We start from the raw sequence: 25,516 nt of genomic DNA, 5'->3' as shown, positions 1-25,516 counted from the left end.
CTCCACCCAAAGCTGAACTGGATGCCAGATTACAGGGTGACCTGGTTACCATCAGAGCAGGCTCGGATCTCGTCCTCGATGCTGCAGTTGGTGGCAAACCTGAACCCAAAATTATCTGGACCAAAGGGGACAAGGAACTAGATCTCTGTGAAAAGGTCTCTTTGCAGTATACAGGCAAGCGTGCAACTGCTGTGATCAAGTTCTGTGACAGAAGTGACAGCGGAAAATACACATTAACAGTGAAGAATGCCAGTGGGACCAAGGCTGTGTCTGTCCTGGTCAAAGTTCTTGGTAAGCCTGTCAGATGTTCTTTTAGTTTGTATAGCATTTTCATGTGTGGGTAGAAAAAAAAACATCTGAATCACTGCTTACCATTCACACCTGTTTCAGATTCCCCTGGCCCATGTGGAAAGCTCACTGTCAGCAGAGTGACAGAGGAAAAGTGCACTTTAGCCTGGAGCCTTCCTCAGGAAGATGGAGGGGCAGAAATAACTCACTACATCGTGGAAAGACGAGAGACTAGCAGGCTCAACTGGGTGATCGTTGAAGGCGAATGCCCAACCCTGTCCCATGTTGTTACCAGACTCATCAAGAACAATGAATACATATTCCGAGTGCGGGCAGTGAACAAATATGGCCCTGGTGTGCCTACTGAATCAGAGCCAATTGTAGCCAGAAACTCATTCAGTGAGTATTAACACTCTGCAACAACTTGGTAGTTAAATATAATGGGATTGGGGGCAAGGGGGACTCTCCTATCAATAGTGATGTTGTATAATTCTGACCATCCTCACTTTCATAAAAATATAAACAGCTATTCCATCACAACCGGGCATACCCGAAGAAGTTGGGGCTGGCAAAGAGCATATCATCATCCAGTGGACAAAACCTGAATCTGATGGTGGTAATGAGATCAACAACTATCTAGTAGACAAACGTGAGAAAAAGAGCCTGCGCTGGACACGTGTCAACAAAGACTACGTGGTATATGATACCAGGCTGAAGGTGACTGGCCTCATGGAAGGTTGTGATTACCAGTTCCGGGTCACCGCGGTGAACGCTGCTGGTAACAGTGAACCCAGCGAAGCTTCCAACTTTATCTCATGCCGAGAACCATCATGTGAGTTCTAAGAATCAGACACAAACCTAATGCCCATTAAAACCATGTTACAAATTTTCCAATATACCATTTCCAAGAACCTCTAGAATTTATGAATGATCTAGAAAAGCATATGCTTATTAGAGGGATCTTAAATATAGCTAGGCCAGAACATTTTAACCACTACTTCTGTTGATAAGTTGGCAGTTACATCGCTAAAAATTATCACAGTATTTTCCAGTCTATGAAAAAATAAATTATTTTACTACCAATATGAAAGAGATATATTTTGTGAATATTCCTAAGAATGGGAAAAATGTGGCACGTGATAATAATTACTAAAAAGAAAAAAGAGGTCTTGTTTAAGAAGAGCATAAAGATTAGTGTTCTAACAAGTGCCTAACAAAATTGTCACAAGAGCTTCAAAAATAAGTGGCAAATCCTTGTACAGAGTTTGAGCCTGACTAAAAAGAATAAAACACTGTGACTGAATAGTGGAAGAAGAGGAAACCACTTTGCATACTCAGTAGAAACACAGAGGTGACAAGTGATACTAACCCTGTGGGAGCTGAGTGACTAAGGGATAGTGCCTGAGAACAGGTATTTTTAAGCAATGAGCGGAGCTAGAAGAATCCAACATATCTAGCCAAAGTAGCAGGAAGAAACCACTTACCTTTCTAAGGAAATGTAATTTTTAAATAAAATATTAATGATGTTGATATATGAATAATAATGATATAGCATTCAGCGCTGTCTTATAAAATCAGAAGAGCCCAGTTATACAGATTATCTTGGTGAGTGTGGACAAAAAAAAAAAAAAAATGCCTTACTCTTCTGGGGGTGGGAGAATCAGAAGAAAGGGAAGGTGACCACATACTTGTGGGTTAAGATACAGAGATCATAAGGTGACTTGTATTTCTTATGGCCAGTAAGGATACAACTTAATGAATCCTTTTTTAAAAAATTTTAATCCTTTACTACACTATAGAAAGACCTTTTAAAATATTGACTTTAATAAATCACAGGGTTTTTTTTTTTTTCCCTATAAACCTTATTAAAGACCTTTTGAAATACTGGTGGCGGGGCGGGGGAGTAATAATGCCTTTGTGAGTCTTGAAAACCAAAAATATAAACCCTCAAACCTTCCTTATTTGTATAATATGTGAACTCGCCCTTTTTAAATTCCATAGATACCCCTGGACCACCTTCTGCTCCAAGAGTTGTGGATACCACCAAGACCAGCATTAGTTTGGCATGGACCAAGCCCATGTATGATGGTGGCATTGACATCATAGGATACGTTCTTGAAATGCAAGAGAAAGACACTGATCACTGGTACCGAGTGCATACCAATGCCACAATAAGAAATACTGAATTCACTGTGCCAGAGCTTAAAATGGGCCAGAAATACTCCTTCAGGGTTGCTGCTGTGAATGCGAAGGGTATGAGTGAATACAGCGAGTCAACTGCTGAAATTGAGCCCGTGGAAAGACTAGGTATTTATAATAAAAGCTTTTAGGTGAATTTTTTCTCATCGCACCTATTCATAAATTAAGTTTTGACATTTGCTTTCCAGAAATACCAGACCTAGAGCTTGCCGATGATTTAAAGAAGACTGTGACCATCAGAGCTGGGGCGTCATTGCGCCTGATGGTGTCTGTATCTGGAAGACCACCTCCTGTCATCACATGGAGCAAGAAGGGCATTGACCTTGCAAACCGGGCCATTATTGACACCACTGACAGCTACTCTTTACTTATTGTGGACAAAGTTAACCGGTACGATGCTGGAAAATACACTATTGAAGCCGAAAATCAATCTGGCAAGAAATCAGCAACAGTCCTTGTTAAAGTATATGGTAAGTATTTGTCTTAAAATTGACTACACTCTGAGTAGATTTCTTAAAAAAAAAAAAAAAAAAATACCCTTTGACCTAAGATTGATCACCTCTCTAGAGAGAAACCATGTTGAATACGTGTTCCTGAAAAACACAAAACAGATCTACCAACCAATCAGCAAATAAGTTTGAATCTTACATTCTACTTTTTTAGATACTCCTGGTCCCTGTCCTTCAGTGAGAGTTAAAGAAGTATCAAGAGATTCTGTAACCATTACCTGGGAAATTCCCACAATTGATGGTGGAGCTCCTGTCAACAATTACATTATTGAGAAACGTGAAGCTGCCATGAGAGCATTCAAAACAGTAACTACCAAATGCAGCAAGACACTTTACCGAATTTCCGGACTTGTAGAAGGAACCATGTACTATTTCCGAGTGTTGCCGGAAAATATTTATGGCATAGGGGAACCATGTGAAACATCTGATGCAGTTCTGGTCTCAGAAGTACCTCTGGTGCCTACAAAGCTAGAAGTGGTCGATGTCACCAAATCAACTGTCACTCTGGCCTGGGAAAAACCACTCTATGATGGTGGCAGCCGACTCACAGGATATGTCCTTGAGGCCTGCAAAGCTGGCACCGAGAGGTGGATGAAGGTCGTCACCTTAAAACCCACAGTCCTAGAGCACACTGTTATTTCCTTAAACGAAGGTGAACAGTATCTATTTAGAGTAAGGGCACAAAATGAGAAAGGCGTGTCAGAACCAAGAGAGATCGTCACAGCCGTGACTGTACAAGACCTCAGAGGTATGTACCAAGTCAACAAAAACAACCATAACAGTGATGTAAAGAAAACATTCAGAATTCATGATACTTTGTCCTTAGAAATAATGCTTAAAAATTAAGGCCTATTCTCTTTCTCCTAGTGTTGCCAACAATCGATCTTTCTACAATGCCTCAGAAGACCGTTCATGTCCCAGCCGGCAGACCAGTGGAGCTCGTGATACCAATCGCTGGTCGCCCACCTCCTGCTGCTTCCTGGTTCTTTGCTGGTTCGAAACTAAGAGAATCAGAGCGTGTCACGGTTGAAACTCATAGTAAAGTAGCCAAATTAACCATCCGTGAAACCACCATCAGAGATACTGGAGAATATACACTTGAACTGAAGAATGTCACTGGAACTACTTCAGAGACCATTAAAGTTATTATTCTTGGTAAGGATGTGTGACAAAGACACATGTGAGTTGTTGATGTTCAGTCACCCAATTGTGATTTGAAGTGAAAATTAATTTTCCGGATTTCTTTCTCTTTCATAGACAAGCCTGGTCCTCCAACTGGGCCTATTAAGATTGATGAAATTGATGCTACTTCAATTACCATTTCCTGGGAACCACCCAAATTGGATGGTGGCGCTCCATTGAGCGGTTATGTGGTCGAACAGCGTGATGCCCATCGTCCAGGATGGCTGCCAGTGTCTGAATCCGTGACTAGACAGACATTTAAGTTTACCAGACTCACTGAAGGCAATGAGTATGTGTTCCGCGTGGCTGCAACGAACCGCTTCGGGATTGGCTCTTACTTGCAGTCTGAGGTCATAGAATGTCGCAGCAGCATCAGTAAGTGCTTGGACCCTTAAGACTACCATTCTCCCCACCTGATTCTGAAAGTTGACAGAAGGGAATTTGTTTTTACTATGTACTAAGGAAAAAGAGGTCCCAAAATTAACCCTACGGTCTTTCTAAAGTTTCCTGGAGGTTTTCAACAGTGGTTTTTTGTTTGTTTGTTTGTTTGTTTTAATGAAAAAGAGGAAGGAGAAAAGGAATGAGGGAGACAGGGGGGACTGGCTAGGTTATAGTGAGGAAAAAAAATACAGAATACATGCCTAGTAAATGTTTACAAAATTAAAGAAAATGAGGAGCCTCAAGAAAAGCATAAAAATAAAAACATTGAAAAAATAGTCACCAGTCTTATATGCTATTTAAAAGGCTAAGACATACTTACAGAAATGTGTGTGTCTTTATTTTATTCTCATTGCCATAATGTGTTTACCTCTGTCTGACTGCAGGTATTCCAGGACCTCCAGAAACATTACAAATATTTGATGTCTCCCGTGATGGCATGACACTGACTTGGTATCCACCAGAAAACGATGGTGGCTCCCAAGTGACTGGATATATCATAGAGCGCAAAGAAGTGAGAGCAGATCGATGGGTCCGTGTAAATAAAGTACCAGTGACGATGACACGGTACCGTTCCACTGGCCTTATTGAAGGCTTAGAATATGAACACCGTGTCACAGCCATTAACGTGAGAGGGACTGGGAAACCAAGTCGTCCTTCCAAACCCATCGTTGCCATGGATCCAATTGGTAAATACATTGTGTATAGGTCAATTTTTTGAGGTATAATTTCAATATAGTAGAATTTATGATGTCACCAAATCAACTGTCACTCTGGCCTGGGAAAAACCACTCTATGATGGTGGTAGCCGACTTCTGTAAAGGTCCTGTTTGTAAGCACCGCCACAGTCAAAATATAGAGTTCTTAAAATATATATATATATATATATATATAGAGAGAGAGAGAGAGAGAGAGTGAGTTCATTCTTCCATCAGCTCAGAAAGTTCAGTTGTGGATCCCCTCCCCACTCCAGCCCCTAGCAGCTTGGGCAAGTAACTTTTTGTATGACCCTCTTGAATCTATTCCCAATTCTTTAAAATGGGACTTATAATACATGCTCTATATCAGTGCTTAGTTCTTTGAATAAGTTACTACTTCTAAAAGCACTTTGAGAGCTGATGATAAATGTAGGGTGGCAGTAGTGATCATAAATAAAGCACATTTAAGACTGAGGAAAAAGCAAGAGCTTTAAGTATTATTAACTGATAAAATGAATAAAATTTTAACAAAAAACTGTATTCTAATGTTTACACAATTCATTGCATGTTAGGTGGCACAGTTGGTTTTCAGCTTGGCAGCAACTTTAACAATATCTAATTGTCTTATTCTTTTTTTTAATTTATTTATTTGACAGAGAGAGATCACAAGTAGGCACAGAGGCAGGCAGAGAGAGAGAGAGAGAGAGAGAGGAGGAAGCAGGCTCCCTGCTAAGCAGAGAGCCCGATGTGGGACTAGATCCCAGGACCCTGAGATCATGACCTGAGCCGAAGGCAGCGGCTTAACCCACTGAGCCCCAGGCGCCCTAATTGTCTTATTCTTAACCCCAGCTCCTCCAGGGAAGCCGCAAAACCCAAGAGTTACTGATACAACAAGGACATCAGTCTCCCTGGCCTGGAGTGTTCCAGAAGATGAAGGAGGATCTAAAGTCACAGGTTACTTGATTGAAATGCAAAAAGTAGATCAACACGAATGGACCAAATGTAACACCACCCCAACCAAGATTCGGGAGTATACCCTAACACATCTACCTCAGGGCGCTGAATACAGATTCCGCGTCCTAGCTTGTAACGCTGGTGGACCTGGGGAGCCTGCTGAAGTACCAGGAACAGTCAAAGTCACCGAAATGCTTGGTAAGAAATATGATCACTTACTTTCTGTGAATAATTGATTTATTTCTTAAGATTTATTTCTTACCATCCCACCCCACTGCCTAAGAAATGCTAATTGTAACTGGATCTTTTTTCCTAGAATATCCTGATTATGAACTTGATGAAAGATACCAAGAAGGTATCTTTGTGAGACAAGGTGGAGTCATCAGACTTACCATACCAATCAAAGGAAAACCATTCCCAATATGTAAATGGACCAAGGAAGGACAAGATGTTAGTAAACGTGCCATGATTGCAACCTCTGAAACACACACTGAGCTTGTAATCAAAGAAGCAGACAGGGATGATTCTGGCACTTATGACCTGGTTCTGGAAAACAAGTGTGGCAAGAAGACTGTCTACATCAAAGTCAGGGTGATAGGAAATCCCAACCCTCCTGAAGGGCCACTTGAATATGACGACATACAAGCTCGCTCTGTAAGGGTCAGCTGGAGACCCCCTGCCGATGATGGTGGTGCTGACATCTTAGGCTATATTCTCGAGAGACGAGAAGTGTCTAAAGCTGCCTGGTATACGATTGATTCCAGAGTCCGAGGTACATCTCTGGTGGTAAAGGGCCTCAAAGAGAATGTGGAATACCATTTCCGTGTTTCAGCTGAAAACCAGTTTGGCATAAGCAAACCCTTGAAATCTGAAGAACCAGTCGTACCAAAAACACCACTGAGTAAGTACTCTTCCAACCACGACACTGTAAAAATTCTTCCAGTACTCTTTCATTTTGAGATGAAAGCCATCAGCTTACAAGATATGGGACTGTACTCTCAACCCATGTTTTCTACTTCATATCCATAGATCCTCCGGAGCCTCCAAGCAATCCTCCAGAAGTACTCGATGTGACCAAGAGTTCTGTCAGCCTGTCTTGGTCCCGGCCCAAAGACGACGGTGGTTCTCGAGTCACAGGCTACTACATTGAACGCAAGGAGACATCAACGGACAAGTGGGTCAGGCACAACAAGACTCAGATAACGACCACAATGTACACAGTCACTGGGCTTGTTCCCGACGCAGAGTATCAGTTCCGCATCATCGCACAGAATGAGGTTGGCCTGAGCGAGACCAGCCCTGCTTCTGAACCAGTCGTTTGCAAAGATCCCTTTGGTAAGGAGAGAGTCTCTAAAGGGGTTCAAACCAAAGAGGCAAGCCATCTTGGGTCTTTCGCTTTTATGTCAGCAGTAACACTGATTCCCTTTTCGATTGTTTGAAAATATTTCAGATAAGCCAAGCCAACCTGGAGAACTTGAGATTCTTTCAATATCCAAAGATAGTGTCACTCTACAGTGGGAGAAACCAGAATGTGATGGTGGCAAAGACATCCTTGGATACTGGGTTGAATACAGGCAGTCTGGAGACAGTGCCTGGAAGAAGAGCAATAAGGAGCGCATCAAGGACAGGCAGTTCACAATAGGGGGGTTGCTGGAAGCCACTGAATATGAATTCAGGGTTTTTGCTGAGAATGAGACCGGGCTTAGCAGACCTCGAAGAACTGCTATGTCTGTAAAGACTAAGCTAACATGTAAGTAGCCACTAGCTCTCTGCTTTTGACCTACAAACTAAGCAACGTATTAAGGCTCATTCTTCCTTGATATTAAGTAGATGTACAGAAAACCTTATTGGAGGAGAGCAAGTGTTTGGGAAGAGTGAACTCACTTTGGCATATACATAACAGGAAATAGCTGCCATGTTCTACAGAAGTCATTCCAAGCATGTAACCTCAGTAGATGTTAGGTGCAGTGACCTGAGCACATTCTTAGAGCAATTTCTCTTCAGATGCAATGGTTTGGGATTTCTTTATGCTTCCTAATAGACTTGAAGGGTCAACAAATGTACCCCATTTCAGTGAACCTAAGTAAGGCAAAGATTCTTTCTATAGATTAATAGAGAGAATTCATAAATTTCCCCAGACCCCTTATAATTTCTGACTGTACACTTGATCTTGGCCAAAAGGCCGAGAAGCGATTGTCTCCCAACTGTAAAGAGGAAAGTCACTTACGTAATAATGTGATGATGTGCTCACTGAATCCCTATTTCCCATAAGACCCCAGGAAAAGCACTATTAAATTTCTAGGTACTCATGTGTAAATCATGGTATCTAAGAGAGTGTTAGTCAATAGGGTAAATTCATTCCTGCTATACAAGGGCAGAGGATTATAGATTTAGTAGTAATCATAATGCATTAATATTATCTTTCATTTCCTTCAGCCGGAGAGGCTCCAGGAGTACGCAAAGAAATGGAGGATGTTACCACCAAGTTGGGTGAAGCTGCTCAGCTGTCATGCCAGATTGTTGGAAGGCCTCTTCCTGACATTAAATGGTACCGATTTGGAAAGGAGCTGGTACAAAGCCGGAAGTACAAAATGTCTTCAGATGGACGCACACATACACTAACCGTAATGACAGAGGAACAAGAAGATGAAGGTGTTTATACCTGCCTAGCTACTAATGAGGTTGGAGAAGTAGAAACCAGTAGTAAGCTTCTCCTGCAAGCAACACCACAGTTCCATCCCGGTTACCCACTGAAAGAGAAATATTACGGTGCTGTGGGTTCGACACTTCGACTTCATGTTATGTACATTGGTCGTCCAGTACCTTCCATCACTTGGTTCCATGGCCAGAAACTTCTGCAAAACTCAGAAAACATTACTATTGAAAACACTGAGCACTATACTCATCTTGTCATAAAGAATGTCCAACATAAGACTCATGCTGGGAAATACAAAGTTCAGCTCAGCAATATTTTTGGAACAGTTGATGCCGTCCTTGATGTGGAAATACAAGGTATTTTATTTTAGTTTTTAGTGTTTTTTTAAATTTTCAAGAAAAAAAAAGATCTCAGGTGACCTACTACAAAAAACCACTATAATTGTATTTTCTCTCAACAGATAAACCAGACAAACCCACAGGACCAATTGTGATAGAAGCTCTGTTGAAGAACTCCGCAGTGATCAGCTGGAAACCACCGGCAGATGATGGAGGCTCCTGGATCACCAACTATGTGGTGGAGAAATGTGAGGCCAAGGAAGGAGCTGAATGGCAATTGGTGTCTTCAGCCATCTCGGTGACAACCTGCAGAATTGTAAACCTCACAGAAAATGCTGGCTATTACTTCCGGGTTTCAGCCCAAAACACTTTCGGCATCAGTGAGCCTCTAGAGGTTGCCTCAGTTGTGATCATTAAGAGTCCTTTTGGTGAGTACAATCTCTACAATCTTCCTACGGCAAAATTCCATCCTTACGCAAAACTCTTACTAATAGAAATAACGTTTGAAAGGAAATAGCCAAGATTTAGATAAAATACAAGTGCCTTTTATCTCACTTAAACTGAACTTTTGCACATCTACAAGGCAAATATAAACCCTAGTTCTTCTTTAAAAAACGAACTTGTGTTTTGGTAAGTTTCTTAGCATAAAGTGACCCATTTCCTTTTTCTGGAATAGCTGTTCTAGCTTTGGGGGTGCTTGGGTGGCTCAGTGGGTTAAAGCCTCGGCTTTCAGCTCAGGTCATGATGCCAGGATCCTGGGATCGAGCCCCGCATCAGGCTCTCTGCCCCGTGGAGAGCCTACTTCCCCCTCTCTCTCTGCCTGTCTCTCTGCCTACTTGTGATCTGTCTGTAAAATGAATAAATAAAATCCTTTAAAAAATTAAATTAAATTTTTAAAAACTAAGCTTTTCATAAAGCTGCCTGTTTCGCCTCATGACTCAAATCTCTCTTATTTCTTTGAAACAGAAAAGCCGAGTGCTCCTGGCAAACCAACTATCACTGCTCTCACAAAAGATTCTTGTGTTGTGGCTTGGAAGCCACCTGCCAGTGATGGAGGTGCAAAGATTAGAAATTACTACCTTGAGAAACGTGAGAAGAAGCAGAATAAATGGATTGCTGTGACAACAGAAGAAATTCGAGAAACCGTCTTTTCAGTGCAAAACCTTATTGAAGGTCTTGAATATGAGTTCCGTGTGAAATGTGAAAATCTAGGTGGGGAGAGTGAATGGAGTGAAATATCAGAACCTGCCATTCCCAAATCTGATGTCCCAATTCAGGCACCACACTTTAAAGAGGAACTGAGAAATCTGAATGTCAGATATCAGAGCAATGCTACTTTGGTCTGCAAAGTGACTGGTCATCCGAAACCTATTGTGAAATGGTACAGACAAGGCAAAGAAATCATTGCAGATGGATTGAAGTACAGGATTCAAGAGTTTAAGGGTGGCTACCACCAGCTCATCATTGCAAGTGTCACAGATGATGATGCCACAGTTTACCAAGTCAGAGCTACCAACCAAGGGGGATCTGTGTCTGGCACCGCCTCCTTAGAAGTAGAAGGTAAAGACCTCAAATCTATAAAAACCAGTCTGGTGCTAGATGGCATACTGTGAATTAGGAGTGGGGGTGGGGGAGCTGTTGCACTTAAATAGTGTTGAGTATTGCTAAATTGCATTCTTTCTTCTTTTATTCTGCTACAGTCCCAGCTAAGATACACTTGCCTAAAACTCTTGAAGGCATGGGAGCAGTTCATGCTCTCCGAGGGGAAGTGGTCAGCATCAAGATCCCTTTCAGTGGCAAACCAGACCCTGTGATCACCTGGCAGAAAGGACAAGATCTCATCGACAATAATGGCCACTACCAAGTTATTGTCACAAGATCTTTCACATCACTTGTTTTCCCCAGTGGAGTAGAGAGAAAAGATGCTGGATTCTATGTGGTCTGTGCTAAAAACAGATTTGGAATTGATCAGAAGACCGTTGAACTGGATGTGGCGGATGTTCCTGACCCACCCAGAGGAGTCAAAGTTAGTGACGTCTCACGAGATTCTGTCAACTTAACATGGACTGAGCCAGCTTCTGATGGTGGTAGCAAAATCACCAACTACATTGTTGAAAAGTGTGCAACTACTGCAGAAAGATGGCTCCGTGTAGGACAGGCCCGAGAAACACGTTATACCGTGATCAACTTATTTGGAAAAACAAGCTACCAGTTCCGTGTAATAGCTGAAAATAAATTTGGCCTGAGCAAGCCTTCTGAGCCTTCAGAACCAACCATAACCAAAGAAGATAAGACCAGAGCCATGAATTACGATGAAGAGGTAGATGAAACCAGGGAAGTTTCCATGACTAAAGCATCTCACTCCTCAACTAAGGAACTGTATGAGAAATATATGATTGCTGAGGATCTTGGGCGTGGTCAGTTTGGAATTGTCCACCGTTGTGTCGAAACATCCTCAAAGAAGACTTACATGGCCAAATTTGTTAAAGTCAAGGGGACTGATCAGGTTTTGGTAAAGAAGGAAATTTCCATTCTAAATATCGCCAGGCACAGAAACATCTTATACCTCCATGAATCATTTGAGAGCATGGAAGAATTAGTTATGATCTTTGAGTTCATATCAGGACTCGACATATTTGAGCGCATTAACACAAGTGCTTTTGAGCTTAATGAAAGAGAAATTGTAAGTTACGTTCGCCAGGTCTGTGAAGCACTTGAGTTCTTACATAGTCATAATATTGGACACTTTGACATTAGACCAGAAAATATCATTTACCAAACAAGAAGGAGCTCCACCATTAAAATCATAGAATTTGGTCAAGCCCGTCAGCTGAAGCCAGGGGACAACTTTAGGCTTCTGTTCACTGCCCCTGAATACTATGCACCTGAAGTCCACCAGCATGACGTTGTCAGTACGGCCACAGACATGTGGTCACTTGGAACACTGGTGTATGTGCTGTTAAGTGGTACCAATCCATTCCTGGCTGAAACTAACCAACAGATAATTGAGAACATCATGAACGCTGAATATACTTTTGAGGAAGAAGCATTCAAAGAGATTAGCCTTGAAGCCATGGATTTTGTTGACCGGCTGTTAGTGAAAGAGAGAAAATCTCGCATGACGGCATCCGAGGCACTCCAGCATCCATGGCTAAAGCAGAAGATAGAAAGGGTCAGTACTAAAGTTATCAGAACACTAAAACATCGTCGTTACTACCACACTCTCATCAAGAAAGACCTCAACATGGTTGTGTCGGCGGCACGAATCTCTTGTGGTGGTGCCATTAGATCTCAGAAGGGAGTGAGTATTGCTAAAGTTAAAGTAGCATCCATTGAAATTGGCCCAGTTTCTGGACAGATAATGCATGCAGTTGGCGAAGAAGGAGGATGTGCCAAATATGTATGCAAAATTGAAAATTATGATCAGTCTACCCAAGTTACCTGGTACTTTGGAGTCAGACAGCTGGAGAACAGTGAGAAATATGAAATCACCTATGAAGATGGAGTAGCCACCATGTACATCAAAGACATTACCAAATTTGATGATGGCACCTATAGATGCAAAGTAGTCAATGACTACGGTGAAGATAGTTCTTATGCAGAACTATTTGTTAAAGGTGTGAGAGAAACTTACGACTACTACTGCCGTAGAACCATGAAGAAAATTAAGCGCAGAACTGACACAATGAGACTCCTGGAAAGGCCACCAGAATTTACCCTGCCTCTCTATAACAAGACCGCTTATGTGGGTGAAAATGTCCGATTTGGAGTGACTATAACTGTCCACCCAGAGCCTCGTGTAACATGGTATAAATCAGGGCAGAAGATCAAACCAGGTGATGATGATGTGAAGTACACTTTTGAGTCTGACAAGGGTCTTTACCAGTTAACGATCAACAGTGTGACTACAGATGATGATGCTGAATATATGGTTGTGGCAAGGAACAAATACGGCGAGGACAGCTGTAAAGCAAAACTGACTGTAACCCCACACCCACCGCCAACAGATACAACCTTAAGACCCATGTTCAAACGGCTGCTGGCAAATGCAGAATGCCAAGAAGGCCAAAGTGTCTGCTTTGAGATCAGAGTGTCTGGCATCCCCCCACCAACATTAAAATGGGAGAAAGATGGCCAGCCACTGTCCCTTGGGCCTAACATTGAAATTATCCACGAAGGCCTGGATTATTATGCCTTGCACATCAGGGACACTTTGCCCGAAGACACGGGTTACTATAGGGTCACAGCCACGAACACAGCTGGATCCACCAGCTGCCAGGCTCACCTCCAAGTGGAACGCTTAAGGTATGTCAAACAAGAATTCAAGACTAAGGAGGAGCGTGAACGACACGTCCAAAAGCAAATTGACAAAACGCTAAGAATGGCTGAAATTCTTTCTGGAACTGAAACGGTGCCACTGACACAGGTAGCCCAAGAGGCTCTGAGAGAAGCTGCCATCCTTTACAAACCAGCTGTAAGCACCAAGACTGTAAAAGGGGAATTCCGACTTGAGACGGAAGAAAAGAAGGAAGAGAGGAAACTCCGTATGCCTTATGAGGTACCAGAACCACGCAAGTACAAACAGACTACCATAGAAGAAGACCAACGCATTAAGCAATTTGTGCCTATGTCCGACATGAAATGGTACAAAAAGATCCGTGATCAATTTGAAATGCCTGGGAAAATTGACAGAGTTGTACAGAAAAGACCCAAGCGCATCCGCCTTTCAAGATGGGAACAGTTCTATGTGATGCCTCTTCCACGCATTACAGATCAATACAGACCTAAATGGCGTATTCCCAAACTCTCCCAAGATGATCTTGAAATGGTGAGACCAGCCCGCCGCCGCACACCTTCTCCTGATTATGACTTTTATTACAGACCTAGAAGACGTTCTCTTGGCGACATATCAGATGAAGAATTACTCCTTCCCATCGATGACTACTTGGCAATGAAAAGAACAGAGGAAGAGAGGCTGCGTCTTGAAGAAGAGCTTGAATTGGGTTTCTCAGCTTCACCGCCAAGTCGAAGCCCTCCACGTTTTGAGCTTTCTAGTCTGCGTTACACTTCACCACAAGCTCACGTCAAGGTGGAGGAAACCAGAAAAGACTTCAGGTATTCAACCTATCACATCCCCACAAGGGCTGAGACTAGCACGAGTTATGCAGAACTGCGGGAACGGCACGCCCGGGCCTCCTACAGGCAGCCGAAACAACGGCAGAGGATCATGGCTGAGAAAGAGGATGAAGAGTTGCTCCGCCCAGTTACCACCACCCAGCGCCTCTCGGAATACAGAAGTGAGCTTGACCATATGTCGAAGGAGGAAAAGTCTAGAAAGAAATCAAGGCGACAGAGAGAAGTGACAGAAATAACAGAAATCGAAGAAGAATATGAAATCTCAAAACACGCTCAGAGAGAGGCTTCCTTGAAACATGCTCATAGAGAGGCCTCCTCCTCCTCAGTGTCTAGACTACTGAGGCGGCGGCGTTCCCTGTCTCCAACCTATATCGAGTTAATGAGGCCAGTGTCTGAGCTCATCCGGCCACATCGAGCACCAGAGGAGGAATATGAAGATGACACAGAAAGAAGATCCCCTACTCCAGAGAGAACTCGCCCACGTTCCCCCAGCCCCGTGTCTAGTGAGAGATCACTCTCGAGATTTGAGAGGTCTGCAAGATTTGATATCTTTTCCAGGTATGAGTCCATGAAAGCTGCTTTAAAGACTCAGAAGACATCAGAAAGGATGTATGAAGTTCTGAGTCAGCAGCCTTTTACGCTGGACCATGCCCCCCGAATCACACTGAGAATGCGCTCCCACAGGGTACCATGTGGCCAAAATACCCGTTTTATCTTAAATGTTCAGTCTAAGCCAACCGCTGAGGTTAAATGGTACCACAATGGTGTCGAACTCCAGGAAAGCAGTAAGATTCATTACACCAACATGAGTGGGGTATTGACCCTAGAAATTCTGGACTGTCAAGCTGAGGACAGCGGAACATACCGCGCCGTGTGCACCAACTACAAAGGTGAGGCCTCCGACTACGCGACCTTGGATGTAACAGGTGGGGATTATACCACCTACGCTTCCCAGCGCAGAGACGAACAAGTCCCCGCGTCTGTTTTCCCTGAGCTGACAAGAACAGAGGAATACGCGGTCTCGTCATTCAAGAAAACATCTGAGATGGAAGCGTCTTCCTCGGTCAGGGAGATGAAGTCGCAGATGACCGAGACAAGGGAAAGTCTCTCAGCGTATGAACACCATGCATCCGCGGAAATGAGAAGCGCAGCCATGGAACAAAAGTTGCTGGAAGAAAAAACCACACACAGGAAGATCAAGACGACTTTGGTGGGAGCAAGAATTCTGACGAAGCCAAGGTCCATCACCGTGTATGAAGGCGAGTCTGCGAGGTTTTCTTGTGATACGGACGGTGAGCCGGTACCCACTGTGGTCTGGCAGCGTGGGGGCCACGTGATAAGTTCTTCTGCTCGCCACCAAGTGACCACCACAAAGTACAAATCTACCTTCGAGATCTCTTCGGTTCAGGCTTCCGATGAGGGCAACTATAGCGTGGTGGTAGAAAACAGTGAAGGGAGGCAAGAAGCTCAGTTCACTCTGACCGTTCAAAAGGCCAGGGTTACTGAAAAGGCTGTGACCTCACCACCGAGAGTCAAATCTCCCGAGCCTCGAGTGAAATCTCCAGAAGCCGCTAAGTCTCCAAAACGAGTAAAATCCCCAGAACTGGTCACTTCTCACCCAAAAGCCGTCTCACCCACAGAGACCAAACCCACACCCACAGAGAAGGTTCAGCAGCTGCCGGTCTCTGTCCCACCCAAGATAACTCAGTCTCTGAAAGCAGAAGCTTCTAAAGATACTGTGAAGCTGATCTGTGCAGTCGAAAGTAGTGTATTATGCGCAAAAGAGGTGACCTGGTATAAAGATGGTAAGAAACTGAAGGAAGATGGGCATTTTCAGTTTCATTATTCAGCAGATGGTACCTATGAGCTCAAAATCCATAACCTCACAGAATCTGATAGTGGAGAATACATTTGTGAGATATCTAGCGAAGGTGGAACTTCTAAAACGAACTTCCAGTTTATGGGACAAGCCTTTAAGAGTATCCATGAGCAGGTGTCAAAGATATCAGAAACTAAGAAAGCGGCTCAGAAAACTGCTGAATCAACAGAAACCAAGAAAACTGAACCCAAAGTACCTGAACCAATTTCCTCAAAACCAGCCATCGTTACTGGGCTGCAGGATACAACTGCTTCTTCAGACAGCGTGGCTAAGTTTGCAGTTAAAGCTACTGGAGAACCCCGGCCCACCGTCATCTGGACAAAGGATGGAAAGGTAAACCATTCTTAAATGTCTCTCAATTTTATCTCTTAAAAATCTCACCCCTTCCTCCCAAAAAATGTTTACACTTAACTTTTTAAAACTCAAATCACTTGCATTCTATAGGCTGTTACACAAGGAAGTAAATACAAACTCTCTGAAGACAAAGGAGTTTTCTTCTTAGAAGTTCATGAGACTGATACATCTGACAGTGGGCTTTATACTTGCACAGTAACAAATTCAGCTGGATCTGTGTCCTCTAGCTGCAAATTAACTATAAAAGGTAGGTTGGCTTTTGTTTTTACGAATATTTTGCAGAAAACGATAGCGGGAGGTTTTTCAAACATTCTCCCTTACACAAATACACACATTAAAGTATTAAAACTGTTTTCCAAATTCTAGAATACCATTTGTACACAAATAGAGAAATATAAGTATTTTTTAAAAGCATAATATTAGCATAAAAAGCATTTGATAAGTGCCAAATTATATGTGGTGGTATATAAGATTCCAAGAGGCAGCTGCTGTTCCCAGGAACACTTAGGAAAGAAGTCAGGTCAATATACAAAATGTTACTGCTTCCATAAACCTTCACTCTTGCTAATTTTCCCAAGCAGTGCAGTTAGTAAAAGAGCTATATTACTTTTCCAATTAAAATTAGGTTGCTTTCAATCTTCTAAAATGTAATTCAGTTTTTTAATCAAAATTTCCTAAATCCACATGTATCCTGAATATCTCAACTATTCTTTTCAAGTCTTTTTTTTCAAGTCATAGGAATCGTCTTCAATTTAAAGAATTATTATACTGATCTCAAAAGTCACGTATGACAACATTCCAAGACTAGGACTGAGAAAGAACTCAATATTACCTACACTGCATACAAAAGACAACATCCCTTTCTTTGAGTCTTATTTATTTGCTTGCAGAATCTACAAAAGAGTAAAAAGGGTGGGGCCTCTTTCCAATTTCATTTGCCTTACAGAGTTTTCTTTTTTAGCTGTAAAAGACACTGAGGCACAGAAGGTATCTACACAAAAGACCTCTGAAATTACGTCACAAAAGAAGGCAGTTGTCCAAGAGGAAATCTCTCAAAAAGCCCTAATATCTGAAGAAAAGAAATTAGCAGAGATGAAATCTCAAGAGAAGGCAGTTGTCCAAGAGGAAATTTCCCAAAAAGCCCTAATTTCTGAAGAAAAGAAATTAGCAGAGGTGAAATCTCAAGAGAAGGCAGTTGTCCAAGAAGAAATTTCCCAAAAAGCCCTAATTTCTGAAGAAATGAAAAAATCAGAGGTGAAATCTCAAGAAAAGTTAGCCCTCAAGGAGGAATCTTCAAAGGTTCAGATATCTGAAAAAGTCAAGAAATCAGAAGCAACCTCTCTGGAAAAATCCATTGTCCATGAGGAAATCACCAAAACATCACAGGCATTGGAAGAAATCAGAACGCATGCAGAGATTAAAGCATTTTCTACTCACATGAGCATAACCGATGGTCAGAAGGTGACCCTAAAAGCCAACATTGCTGGTGCTACCGATGTCAAATGGGTACTAAACGGCGTAGAGCTCACTAACTCCGACGAGTACAGATACGGTGTCTCGGGCAGCGATCAGACCCTAACCATCAAGCAGGTCGGTCACAAAGATGAAGGCATCCTCACCTGCATTGGCAAAACCAGCCAAGGGATCATCAAATGTCAGTACGATCTGACCCTGAGCAAAGAACTCTCTGATGCTCCAGCCTTCATCTCACAGCCCAGATCTCAAAATATTAATGAAGGACAAAATGTTGTCTTTTCTTGTGAAATCAGTGGTGAGCCATCCCCAGAAATCGAATGGTTTAAAAACAACTTGCCGGTAAGTTTAATCATGAGTATATCATTGAAGAAAATTTAAAAGGCCACATCTGTTCCTTAAGAGCTCAAAGAAACACTTCTTCCCCCCTCCTTACATTTTAGATTTCTGTTTCTTCAAAAATCAGTGTAAGTCGCTCCAAAAATGTATATTCTCTTGAAATCCGAAATGCGTCAATAAGCGACAGTGGGAAGTACACAGTCAAGGCCAAAAATTTCCGTGGCCAGTGTTCAGCTACTGCTTCCTTAACAGTCCTTCGTAAGTATATCTTTCCCATTTTCCTCACTTGCTTAAGGCCTTTATGTATTTTTTCCCCTTTGTCTTCTGAGCACAGCCAACTCTGAGAAGCCTCATTAAATTCCAAGTGTAAGCAGCAGAGACCGCCCCCCCATGGGAATTCATCCTAATGCTCAAATTTTCTTTTCAGCTAAACAGATACGTGAACAAACTAACTTTTGAAGCCAAGTTAACAAGTCCCCTATTATATTTATTTTCAGAATGCACAAAATCTCTGTGATTTTCTATATGGCTAATCATTTTTCTCCTAGTTATTCTAGCCCCTGCATGTAATGTAATGATAGAAATCGAAAGATTTGTTTCTTGGAGACATTGAGCTAGCTCTTGACAAATGTATGTATCTGCTTATGCTTTCTCAGCAAATTGTTTGAGTTACATTTTGTGTGTGTGTGCGTGTGTGTGTGTAAGTTTCCATTTCTGCAAGTCAATGTCGATGTCCCCAATTAACCAGATGTCATTGATGTTCACTGTGTATCTGCTATGCTCCACAGCTCTAGTTGAAGAACCTCCCAGAGAGGTAGTATTGAGGACAAGTGGCGACACAAGCTTGCAAGGAAGCTTCTCGTCTCAGTCAGTGCAAATGTCTGCCTCTAAGCAGGAGGCCTCCTTCAGCAGTTTCAGCAGCAGCAGCGCTAGCAGCATGACTGAAATGAAATTTGCAAGCATGTCTGCCCAAAGCATGTCCTCCATGCAAGAGTCCTTTGTAGAAATGAGTTCCAGCAGTTTTATGGGAAAATCTAGTATGACACAACTGGAAAGCTCAACTAGTAGAATGCTTAAAGCAGGCGTAAGAGGTGAGCAATATAAATTACTGGTAGAGGCAGATAAGCCTAGTAGCACCGTAGAGTCTTTAGTTCATATAATTTAGTAGAAAGCAAATCATGTTTTCATGATCCTAAAACATTTTTGTTGTTGTCCCATAAAGGAATTCCACCTAAAATTGAAGCTCTCCCCTCTGACATCAGCATTGATGAGGGGAAAGTTTTAACAGTAGCCTGTGCTTTTACTGGTGAGCCCACCCCGGAAATAGTATGGTCCCGTGGCGGAAGAAAAATTCAAAACCAAGAACAACACGGGAGATTCCACATTGAAAACACAGATGACCTGACGACTCTGATCATCATGGACGTACAGAAACAAGATGGTGGACTTTATACTCTGAGCTTAGGGAACGAATTTGGATCTGACTCTGCCACTGTGAATATAAATATTCGATCCATATAAGAGGGCCTGTGCTCCTCATATTCATGCTCATTCTTAACCTTCCATAAATGATCCACATGGACTAATCTTTCTGATCTGTAAATATTCCAAAAGAAAAAGTAGTTTTGTGTCAACCTAAATGAGTCAAAGTTCAAAATCAAACATTTAAATCTTTCATAATTGTTGACCTAAGAATATTACACATTTTCTAGTGACATGTACATACTGTATATAGCCGGATTAACGGTTATAAAGTTTTGTACCATTTATTTTATGACATTTTACAGTGTAACTTTTGGAACTAACCGTTGGTAGGAGAAAGTTTCCTACGGAACGAATACCCTGCTCAACACTTAATCAATCTTTGTGCCTCAACGTAATGTTGATGTCTAAGCATGCCTCAGTGGGTTGAGAAATTCCCCACTGAAGAAGTCCTATCCACCTAAGAGATGATGCCATGCACGTAACTGGACATGTGCACCGATACCTATTGAATCAGAAATGTAAGGCATTGGTGATGTTTGCATTTACCCTCCTGTAAGCAACACTTTAACGTCTTACATTTTCTCTGATGATGTCACATTCTAAATTGTCATGACTTAAATATTACCAGAGCAGAGTGTAACGGCCAACACTCTGTTCGCTCCTTCTACACTGTCTCTGACCATAGAGAGTGCGGGGATAGCTTGGAAAAGTAACATCGCCTGGCCATCCCTTCATTTCACCAAGCTATTCCAGTATTCCTATGCCAGAGCAGTGTCAACTCTTGGAGGTTCTGGGGGTGCAGCCAACGCCTTCGTGTGGTAGCTCTAAATTTAAATTTAAACCTGAGAAACTGGGGCAACTAAGCGATGAGCCACAGCAAAAAGAAAAAAGAAAAAAAAAGAACAACAATAAAATAAAGCTGTCGTTAAATTAAAAACAACTACACCATTACTAACTGCCCAAAATGCCAATTTGATGTAGTTCCTTTCATGCAGGTATAAATTCAATTGTTAGTTACAATTGTTGGACCTCCTTGAGAAATAGTAACAACAAAATAAAGCAAGCTATCTGCACCTCAAAATGTGTGGTTTGCTGTTTTTTGTGTGCGGGTGTGAAATTCTGGGGTTGGGTAGTATGACTTCACCAATCACATAATTGAGGACAGATTAGAGTAAATCAAGTTCAAAATGACCCATATCAACAGGTTTTTTAAAGCAAATATTTGATTATTGTGTTGAATATATTCAACAATTTCTTAAAAGCACAGATTTTATTCTCATGGATAAATTTATCCTCAAAACTTAACAAAAAAATCCCCCAAAATAATAGCTTGAATCGTTTAAACTTATCAAGAGTATTTTTATGGGAACTGATTCAACTAAATCCATCAAAAACACTGGACATCTACATTCCACAGTATTTTTTGTTAGACACCCTTGAGAACACAGAGAGGAGCAAGGTTAGTAGACCCTATCCTTGAAGGAATGCAGTGGAGACAGCGACAGCCAGTGGCTGCAGGAGGGCCCACCGAGGACAGGGAAATAACCTCCCAGAGAGGGACACCTGTCGGCCAGAGCAGTCCCTGCAGGCCGGGGCGCTTAAGGAACCACCACTCAAGAAACCCGGTGGGTTCACTTACCTTGGGGGACCCGGGCGTTACCGACAGCATCTATGACATCATGTAACCATTTGAAATGCCTATTCTTACCTTAAAATGAGAGGCAGAACTTGCTGGGTGATTCCTGGGGTGGATTCCCAGCCCCAATATGCTAATATTCCCACACGTCCCATCCGTCCCATCCGCTACTGATACTGTCCAAGCTCAGGAGAGCTCTAAAGCTGAAAGGGCTTCACACTCCCTGGAGTTACAGCTCCCAGGCCTTGGAGCCAGTCTGGGTCAGGGAGAGATGGGAGGGGCGACCGACTGCCTAGACCGCCAACCAAGCGCAGCCTCGCCAGAGGCAAGGTCTGACCTCTATTTAAGCCTTATGAGAAGCCTGTGGCCTAGGCCAGCGGCACGGGGTGTCCATGCGAACGTTTCACCTGCCTTCAGTAGTAGCTGATGACGTAGATGAACCTCGGCGGGGGTGGGGGGGGTGGGGCAGGGATGTAAATCGCAAACAGCTGGCAAAATAACAAATTAAATTGGCAGACTCTATGGAGACTGATTTAAGAATCCTGTTTTATGCTTGTGCTCCAAAAAGAGAAATTAATTTGATTTTGTTTACTCTGCCCCAAATATAACTTTGAAAACTAAAGAGAAAAGTCCAGTTTCCTTGTAATAGGAGAAAAGATTGCTAGTTAAAAAAGGATTTATTTTTAAAGATTTTATTTATTTGACAGATCACAAGTAGGCAGAGAGGGAGTCAGAGAGAGAAAGAGGAGGAAGCAGGCTCCCTGCTGAGCAGAGAGCCCCGGATGCGGGCTCGATCCTAGGACTCTGAGATCATGACCTGAGCCGAAGACAGAGGCCTTAACCCACAGAGTCACCCAGGCACCCTGATAATAAGGATTTTAAAAATAGACGGGCTCATCGTTTTTAGTCTATGCTTATAAATAGTGAAAGCTTACAACTCAACTTTGTGCCTTTGGTATCTCTGGATTTCTATTTCCTGAACTTTTTTCCTCTGGATATTCGCAGATGCTGTGAAAAAAGTGTTCCACAACCAAATGAACTTGAGACGTCGGTTATTGCAAGGACTTGATGCAGGACTTCTCAGAGTCTTTGATGAGCTAAATGCGTTGTGATTTTCCAGGAGGTGATACAGTGCTCCCCAAAGTTAATTCATTGATGACAGAAAGAAAAGTTTTCATCAGTGGAATATGCAGGGTGAACCAGGCTACGGCAGGTGGAAACATGCAAGGTGTAAACAGGCCTACATCTTCGCAGGAGGAACCGGCTATCTCTTAAGAAATGAAATTAAGTGCCATGGTTTAAAAAAAAAAAAAAAAAATCTAAAGTGTTTGAAAGCACACTGCCGGAACACTTGATTCAGTCAAAGAAATGCTGGACAATCAGGTTAGAGGGAGTTCCATGTCCAAGCTTCCGCCTGAATTAGCGAGGAGATAAGGAGAAGCAGGGTGGGACTTCCCAGGCTGAGGACTTTTGCACCTACAGAGACCTGGGGGCAAGGGAGAAAACCCTGCTTTCAAAAAAAAGTGGCAAGAACAGTAAGGCTGGTACAATAGCCTCTGGAGGGCGAAGGGCAAGAGGCGGGGTAGCATTGTAAAAGGCCTCATAAACCACATTACAGTTTGGGCTTTTCCCTAAGAGGTAAAGAAACATGAAAGAGATTTAAGCAAAGTAGTTACTTGATGGAATTTTAGTTTTACAAAGTCTTTAGCTAGTCTGAGATAGCTATGATGATTATTTGTCATTCTAAAACAAAGAGCTGATTCCCTCCTGGGGGACTCCATTCATGGGAAGACCTTTAGCTACCACCAAATCTCTAGCCCCTAACTGGCCCTATAATTAATTATACCCCTGGGGCTTTAGAACCATTCCTGGAAAGGTCTTTCTTAAGGTTGTCTGGAGTCTTAGGAATACAATGATAAAGTCAGACTGGCCCATTCTGGGTACACAAGAGGTAGGGGAAAGAAGGAACCTGTGGAGCTGAGAGAGGGCACCTTACAGCCCACAGCCCACAGCCTTCTCAGTGACAATGACCATGGCAGTGGAGCTAACGGTGGGGGGATGGGGGGGTAGTCCAGGCCAGCAGACCAGCTTCCCTAAGGTTGCCATGTGGGACTGTGGCTCCTAGGGATGACCCCCACTCACTCCTACTCCTTTTTTTTTTTTAATTATTATTAACGTATAATGTATTATTTGCCCCAGGGATACAGGTCTGTGGCTTCAGGCTTACACATTTCACAGTACTCACCTACCCTGGTTTCTCTTCAGATCGCATAAATCTTGTGCCTTCTACTATGTTTTAAGAAAGGGTAGGAAGCGAGTAAGGGGAGAGAGCACACCAGTGCTTTCCAGTCTATCAGGAATCCTGTGGAAAAGACAGCAAGTCCTGAAAATCGGGATTTCAAACCTGAAACTCATGCTTATCCTCATATCTTTAGGGGTCCGTCAACATACTATTATGCCTATGTATATTGTTGGGCTGGCAGAAAGAAAGGGCTACTTAAGATGGCGAAAGTTCCCCCCACGGAACCTGAGCTCGGACAGGAGAACAAAGACCCCAGCAGGAATCTGAAAACCCTCCCGCCCTGGGCTCCCATGGACCAATGGGGACCCTGACAAGCGGGAGTCTTGAGACCCCGGCTCCAGGCTCCAGTGGGCCAATGGGACCCCTACGAGCAGGCGAAATATCCAAATAAGGGAAACTTGCCAAAAGACCTCTGAACTCCCCCTCGAGACCCCTTAAAAGCCCCCTCCTCCCTGCCTCGGGCGCGACTTCCCCCACTCTGCTTTCCAGAGTTGCGGAACCTCACCGGAGGGTGCCCTCCTCCCTCCTCCCATCGCGGTTTTCCTGGCTCCCCTTCTCCTGAGCCCTGAGACTGCGCCGGAGAGTGCCTTTAATAAATCTTCCCTTGTGCCTACCACTCCTGGTGTATTTTTCTGGAAAAACTTTACATATATTTTTTAGGGATTGTGACTCCTTAGCTCTCATTTTACTTTTAAGGATGTCAATGATTCAAAAAGCTTAAAATCTACCGCCGTACATGTTCCAAAGGAGCAGGCAGGTAGATGCCAAGACAGCTGAGAAATACCCACACATGGTTCCCATAAAAAGAGGCAGTGGAACCCCATTTTGGAAACCCCTCCAGGACTCTGGTGCTCAGGATTCCTTTCCTCCTGCAGCCAGAAGGCAGCGCTGTGGATGAGCCTGGGGTGGATGCGCACTTCTCTGAGGGGTCCCCCCAAAACAGGGGCTCCTGAACCAGCAGAGCCTCAAGGACAAACCCTTCTTGCTAAGGACAGAACAGGTACAAATTTCCTGAGTCACAGGCGAAGGTTCTAGGGATGTTGAAGAAATCCCATCTGGCCCCCGTCTCAGCCTTGAGGAGGAACTCAAGGGCAGAATTCTTCCCCGCACTTGCAACACATGAATGAAATCAGCTTTTTGTTGACAGCTGCCAGTTTTTTCTGAGAGAAGCCCCCCTCATCTGCTGAGAACCTCACCCAATCTTCCTCCACTCATGTCCCTGCCTAGAATAATCTGAAGAAGATACAGAGAAGGGACACCACCAGGTCCATCAGGCCAAGACCAGAAGGGAGGCTGAGATGCCCCATCTACTAAATGGAAGGACCACTAAGGAGAAGAACATGGGGACCCAAGTGAAGAGATCCACCAGAAAGCAAGCTGCAAGGGGAGAACACTGAGATCTAGGGTCTTTGAATAACGGGCCCAAAAGCCGCATCATAGCAGAGCTGGAATGAGAGGCCAGCTCCCCATTTCCCCAGCATGGTCTCGCCACCTCTTCACAACACCAACATTCACACCTGTGGGAGAGCGAGAGGGCAGGAGGGAGACCTGTCTGGGGAGAAGAGGGTTCTGTTCCACCTTGCAGGGTCATTATGGTTCCTGGACAGGGTAGACAGCAAGATGCCCTTGGGTCACTCCCCATGAAAAGGC

General features: G+C 43.2%; 1 protein-coding gene across 1 annotated transcript in view; it reads left to right on the top strand.

Moving 5' to 3' along the window:
- TTN (titin) overlaps window positions 1-21,009 on the top strand; it is a 274,226-nt gene extending 253,217 nt beyond the window's left edge. The window contains exons 321-342 of the mRNA XM_032356075.1: window positions 1-291; window positions 391-687; window positions 815-1,120; window positions 2,290-2,595; window positions 2,676-2,957; window positions 3,151-3,744; window positions 3,864-4,151; window positions 4,254-4,553; window positions 5,003-5,305; window positions 6,164-6,466; window positions 6,585-7,169; window positions 7,298-7,603; window positions 7,719-8,018; window positions 8,705-9,280; window positions 9,385-9,690; window positions 10,229-10,822; window positions 10,963-16,610; window positions 16,722-16,878; window positions 17,593-18,446; window positions 18,548-18,701; window positions 19,232-19,534; window positions 19,666-21,009. Of these exons, the coding sequence (XP_032211966.1) occupies window positions 1-291; window positions 391-687; window positions 815-1,120; window positions 2,290-2,595; window positions 2,676-2,957; window positions 3,151-3,744; window positions 3,864-4,151; window positions 4,254-4,553; window positions 5,003-5,305; window positions 6,164-6,466; window positions 6,585-7,169; window positions 7,298-7,603; window positions 7,719-8,018; window positions 8,705-9,280; window positions 9,385-9,690; window positions 10,229-10,822; window positions 10,963-16,610; window positions 16,722-16,878; window positions 17,593-18,446; window positions 18,548-18,701; window positions 19,232-19,534; window positions 19,666-19,964 (13,352 nt within the window). The 3' untranslated portion in view covers window positions 19,965-21,009. The remainder of the gene's footprint in view (window positions 292-390; window positions 688-814; window positions 1,121-2,289; window positions 2,596-2,675; window positions 2,958-3,150; window positions 3,745-3,863; window positions 4,152-4,253; window positions 4,554-5,002; window positions 5,306-6,163; window positions 6,467-6,584; window positions 7,170-7,297; window positions 7,604-7,718; window positions 8,019-8,704; window positions 9,281-9,384; window positions 9,691-10,228; window positions 10,823-10,962; window positions 16,611-16,721; window positions 16,879-17,592; window positions 18,447-18,547; window positions 18,702-19,231; window positions 19,535-19,665) is intronic.
- The last annotated feature ends 4,507 nt before the right edge of the window (window positions 21,010-25,516 follow it).

Source organism: Mustela erminea, chromosome 8, assembly GCF_009829155.1.
Source record: "Mustela erminea isolate mMusErm1 chromosome 8, mMusErm1.Pri, whole genome shotgun sequence".
Classification (NCBI taxonomy): Eukaryota; Metazoa; Chordata; class Mammalia; order Carnivora; family Mustelidae; genus Mustela; species Mustela erminea.
This window is presented reverse-complemented; position numbering and strand designations above follow the sequence as displayed.